Here is a 6,000-nt window from a genome sequence, read left to right on the forward strand (position 1 = left end):
CAATTTAGTATCTTGGACCATTAATAGTTCAACATTTCTATTCAGGTGAAAGAATATTGACTTCTTAAACAAAGATCTAAACTACTACCTGTATAGTGGATTATATTTCTAGTTGTGTGTCTGTGGCTGCTAACATAGTGCTCCACTACTGAGAGCCAGTTATTCACACCCATATAAATTCCTTGCAACCATGGTTAGCATTGTTTACTGGCCATTTCTGGAGCTTTGCTTTCTTCCCCATATCTGGAACTGCTATTACTGCCCTCCCTGGCAGACAGGTGATGCTTTCTCTCTCTGTTCAAGAGCAGACAGTGTATATATGTGCTTCAGTGCCCCTGTGATTTCAGGTAGCCTGAAGTAGCTGAGTCAGTCACAGCTCAGCTGCATTCTCCCTGACTGCTGCTAACAAAAACCAGATTACAAATAAATCATAAGCATTTAAGATAGTCACTTGTTTGCATTCAGGATTACTCCTGAAATTGCCTTTTCTAGCCACTGTTTAGATACAGACAACTTCAGAAAATAACAACATGCTGAAGTAGAGCTTTTAATCAACAGTCAAACAAATCTACAGCTGATTTTAGTTAGGAAACATCCACTCAATATCTGGGCACAGCTTGAAGAATCCTAATTCACCATTCTGGGAAATCTTGCCTAAAAGGGATTTTCTCTCTTGTGGATTTCATCCACTCATTTTATAATGTTTGTGATAGCTAAATTATACATTTAGTTTTGCAGCGCAAACTTTTCTAAAGGTTCCAAACTCATCTTAGACCTCTTCAGGCCATACAGACCTCCTTATTCTGCTGGGTCTGTTGCCATCTCCACCTTCTTTTCAGTGCTTCCCTTTCAGCTCCACTTCTCATCATAGTGTAGAGTGCTTTACGTAAGACAAGGTCCCGGTCATGAAATCCCCACATCCCTAAAGCAGCACAAGATGACATTCAGTTTTAAAGAAGGTACAGTGAAATACAAATAGTTAATACATAATTTAAGATTCTTCTAGGCAAATACTTCATTCACTATTTTTAAGGTTTCCTAAAGAAACAATCAATATAAATAAGGAACAACCAGAAGGAACTCCAACAGATTTTAAACTTTGATTAAGGAGCAACTCAGCATTTGAGTTGTTGCAGTGTTTGCTCGCAGGTGACTTCAACTTTTCTGCAAACCATGTAATATTCAAGGCACAGGTTGGTTTTAGCTGCAGTTGCCAACAGGACTTGCAGGCACCAGAATGTTAACAACTACTGCAGGCACTTCTGTGAATCACAGAGGATAGCAACACCCAAAGGCCTCCAACTCTTACATAGCACAACAGTAAATTTCCTTTGGCTTCAACGACCAAGTGAAGATGCAAGCAATCAAGATGGTAGAAAATCTGAAAATACAACCAGCCACAGGCTTTCAAGTTCACTTTAAGATAATAAAACATCTCTGTGTCGTTTGGAATGGCAACCTACACCAAGAGAACAGAGTTCTCACTGAGACACGTGCCCACAAACAGCCATGTTTCTGTTACCATGTTGTCAGATGCTGTTTCCAAGTCAAAATACTCCAAACATTTGCTGTAAATAACATACAAGTCCTCCTCGTTACAAATGAAGTGGACAAATATAAAAAGATCCTTGGAAATCGCAAAAACTCTTTTCTTACTACTTCCTTCAACCAGAAGAGTCTCCTCAAACTATTAAACATCCCAGTGTTTGTAAAAAGTCACCTTTTGGAGTTCTGCTGGTGGAAGATTTTAGCAACTGCAACAAAAATATGTTTCCTCATAATAGGTTAGGCTATAGAAAACACATCAAGGACTTTCAGCTTCACAGGTTTCTACTGATTTGTAGAAAGGCTTCAAAGACTTTGTATTAACAATCAATTAATCAACTGGAAGTTATTTTAATTCACCCCAAATGCTGTTTCCCACATACTTTAAACTCTAGAAGGAACTAGCAGAGATAATAGCTTGATATTGCATTCTTGAAGACAGCTAGAGAACTATTTAACAAAATCCAGAGAATGAATGCAATTCCTCATGCACAATGAGGACTCCTCCAGGAGCACCTGGAATTTGCCTGTTCCAGAGCCTTTAGGTTGGGCTCTATAAGCAAAATGCAAATCACTGGTATTTATGATACATGGGGTTTGATACTGTTGCTGTTATATTTCTTTTTTAACCTGATCTTTTACTTTCTTGCTGTAGGCATGCTTGAGGGAAATGATACTTGAAGAATATATTGCTCCAGAACCAGAATTTTAATGCAAGTCTTTGCATCTCATGTGTCTTTTGCTGGGGATAGAGAAAAGCAGTAAATTCTTTTGGCAGAAGGTTTCATGTACAGACTCTCCCTTACCTAAAGATGCAGCATGTAAGAGGCAGTTTCCATCACCTGTTGTAGCCAAGGGAAGGAGACGTTTGCAGCTTGTACACACTGTGGACCACCAATTTAGTCGCCCTGAAAAGAAAACACCAATTGAACTCGTGGAGAGGATACTGAAACAAGACATGTGTCCTGTACAGACACACAGCGAGGATGAAGGTTAATAATGAACATCCTTTCTGCCAAATAAGCTTAAATGTAATGTCAGAAGTGAGAACTGAAAAGATTAGAAACCAGAGGCAGATAAACTATTCTATAAATGCCTGGAAAAGAAGAGAAGACCTTTAGTTCATTTGCATCTCCATTCTCACATGCTGCATCTCAAGAGACAGCTTGCTTACACAAGCTCAGTTTCCTTAAGAAAAGGCTAAAACCAGCCAGTCTGCCTTTAATTTCTCCAGTACAAGGTATTTCCAGAAATCCACCTCTCATCCAACCCCCATGTCGAGCAAGGCACAAAATAACAATTTCAGCTTCCAAAGCAAGTCTAATTCTGGACACCCTATAAAAATTTCAAATGCAGTGGTTCACCCTAAACACTCACCAACTCCCCTCTGGAACCCAAGAGCAGTAACTGCTGAAGGATGTGCACAGGACTGCCTGGCTAAGTCAACAGAGGATTTTGCAGCCCACTCAGAACAACCAGTTAGCAATAGGTGCAGGAACCTCAGATCCTGATGTCAGTAGGACTACTTCCACATTTATGTGTTTCTGACATGACTAGCTTAGTTTAGCTTTAGTTTTAGGTCTTTTATACAATAAATGTGTGCTTGCAAGCATTGACGTGAAGAAAATGACAAGAACAGATTTTCTACATGGGCTTATAATACTCATTCAGTGTCTGCTTACATTTTTAAATAAGGGAATAAATAAAGCATTCACCAACACATTTTCTGTACTTGAAAGAAAGGACCTCCTTTGCAGGAGCTTTCTCTTTTAGTTGAGATGATGATATTGCATTTTCAGCAAGGCTTCTCCTATCTACTGATGTCCTTGAAATGCAATGTTGAGCTGTGCATGTGGAAAAAAGTAAAACTGAGCAATCAAATAAATGCTTCACCTTTAGCCTGATGCATAAGTAACACTCTGTCACAGAAGCTACTGACTGGAATGCAGATCAACAGCCATAAACTAAGATGACACAGAAACAGATGACTAGGCCTAAGTGGCTGCAGGTAACTGACACTGAGCTCAGTTATCTGCAGGGAACTGCAGATCCAGTATTACAAGTTCTCCTCGCTGTTTTCTTTCATAACCTGAGACAGACTGTTTTCTATGACATTATTGCATTACTCTGATAGAATATTTCTCACTCAGATCTGAATTACACAGGATGCATTTCGAAGCTTGGAAATCAGGAAATTAATACAGTTCCCTTGCAATTACAATGGTTGCCATGCCATCACCCTGCATATACTGTGTGGAAATTTGTTAATAATTCTTGGATAAGAAAATTCTTCTACAACCTTAGAAGAAATATTTTTTCTTTAACAAAGCTAAATTTTTAATCAACATTTCCAGAAATTTGGTGGACTGTTTCTGGGGACATGAAGCTCAGGCTTAACAGCATAGACCTGTTTACTTTGCCTGTAGCTGTATAAAACTCTTCTTAGAAAACACAAATGTGAGCACAGAAAGAAAAGTGTAGGAAAGCAATTCTTGGACATTCATACAGCATCCCTCTAATTTTTGTATTGAATTATATTTCAGGACTGCAAAATAAAAATCAACACACAATATATATATATCTAGAAACTATTTTCCCAAGCTGCACAAGAACTTGAAGATGTTCCTTTGACAGACAATGTAATTTCCTCATGAGAACTGGAAGTACCAACTCCCACTGACCATCCAGGCTCACGTCCTTCTCTAATGCATGACTTCCCCATCTGTCCTCCTTTCCTTCCTCTTGCAATTTCTTTGCTTTACCAACTAAATTTGACAGTTCTTTCTATAATGTTTCTTGTAAAACAGAAGATTGGGATATGTGTCATTTTGCAAAGAGCGCAATATTTGGTTTTACTCTGGCATTTATTTCCCATGCAGGATGTGCAAGCTTCGAATGAAGCATGATGATCAATATCACCCAAACCACGTTGGACCACCCATTGACATCTGCAGGATTTACCCACCTGCTTGCTCTAAAGCAACCATTGTTGCCTGTTCAATTAAGTCACGTTCAATGAAGCTTCTGAAATCTTCACTGTACACACTAAGGTCTGGTAGTTGGAATGTGTAGATGGGCATCTCCAAAGGAAACTGTTCATTGTTGCAGTCATTTGCTACATGTGATCGAGCAAGGGAGACTATGGCTGAGCTGGCATGAGAAATACCTCTGGAAAGACGTTTTTCTGTAAAGAAACCAAAGAGATGGTATAGCCTGTAAGACTGCATGCAAGACCAGTCAACACCAAGTCTGGGGAATGCATTCTTATTTCCCTTAGGAGTTTATTCCACATCTTGCTTGCAACCTTTGTGTACAATGCTATGGTTAAATAAAATAAGTTCCTGTCCTTCTGTGCCTTCAGAAATTAACAAAGCTTACTTCAATGCAACTTAGCACTTCAGCTTATAGTGTTTTTAAAACATCTCAAATTGACTAATGGGTATTTAAAATTAATTTTCCTGCAGTTTGTTGATTTTTGTTTCTCTAATGGATCCAAGTTGTTCTAATTTTGGGAGTGAAATTGCACTTCTTAAAATATCCTAAATTGGGGGAAAGGGTAAAAGGTTTGATTACATTTGCAATACTTTTTTCTCCCTGTAAATCTCAGATAAATCATTTGAACAGGGGAACTGAAGTATAGCATGGCATCTCTGTTTGACATCCCCTTGATGACTAGTCCATCACCCTCTCCCACCACAGTCCAGTCCTCACCCATAGGCTGCACCCTCCACTCCCTGGTCCATAACAAGACCCTCCTTTCCCTTCTCTGCTCCTCCCTGAACATCTCCTTGCTCTAGTTCTATGTCAGTTGGAGATGGCTCTCTGATCATGAAGTCCTCAGGTATGCACCAATTTGGAAGCCAAGTTACTGTCAATTCAGACACTTAAAGCCAGAGAGACCCACCCACACTACCTACTAAATATCAAATGGATTTTCCAGTGTAAACTATATCCCAGTGAGAATGAATGGATACAATTTTATCCAATACAATGTGCTGCTCTTCCTCTCTTTATTTGTATTCAGTGCTTTTAAGGAGTCATAAGAAGCACTGCAGTTCTTCTTGTTCCAATGGAAGTTATTGATTTTAAAAAAGCTTTACTGAAACTCCTCAGTACTGATGCTATTTCCTGTTTAACAGAGGGGAAGAGCCAGCAGGAGAAGGAAAGACTTTCTGTTCCTTTTAATGACTGCATAGAAAGGCATCACCAGGCTAGTGCTATTACCTCCCTACATGATAAGCTGTCAGACCTGCAGATTTATTTTGGTGCAAACTACAGTTCCTTGATAAATTAATAGAAAAAAAATGCATTCCAACAGTGTGGGAGAGAGCTGAAATAAAACCTATAAAAGGTCTGGAAAAAAAAAACCCAACTCTAATGCTTATCATCCTGTACTGGAAATCAACTGCTAGAGGTAGCTGGCTAATTTTTTTTAAGGTTTCAATCTCTGTTCAG

At 39.0% G+C, this 6,000-nt stretch overlaps 1 protein-coding gene across 1 annotated transcript in view; it reads right to left on the reverse strand.

Annotated features, from left to right (window-relative positions):
* The window catches only part of OTUD7A (OTU deubiquitinase 7A), a 60,400-nt gene that overhangs the window by 17,126 nt on the left and 37,274 nt on the right, over positions 1-6,000 (reverse strand). Inside the window, exons 6-8 of the mRNA XM_009074587.1 lie at positions 4,511-4,729; positions 2,352-2,453; positions 795-922 (exon numbers count right to left, since the gene is read on the reverse strand). Coding sequence (XP_009072835.1) covers positions 795-922; positions 2,352-2,453; positions 4,511-4,729 — 449 coding nt within the window. The remainder of the gene's footprint in view (positions 1-794; positions 923-2,351; positions 2,454-4,510; positions 4,730-6,000) is intronic.

The sequence above is a fragment of the Acanthisitta chloris genome, unplaced genomic scaffold (assembly GCF_000695815.1).
Source record: "Acanthisitta chloris isolate BGI_N310 unplaced genomic scaffold, ASM69581v1 scaffold26705, whole genome shotgun sequence".
NCBI lineage: Eukaryota > Metazoa > Chordata > Aves > Passeriformes > Acanthisittidae > Acanthisitta > Acanthisitta chloris.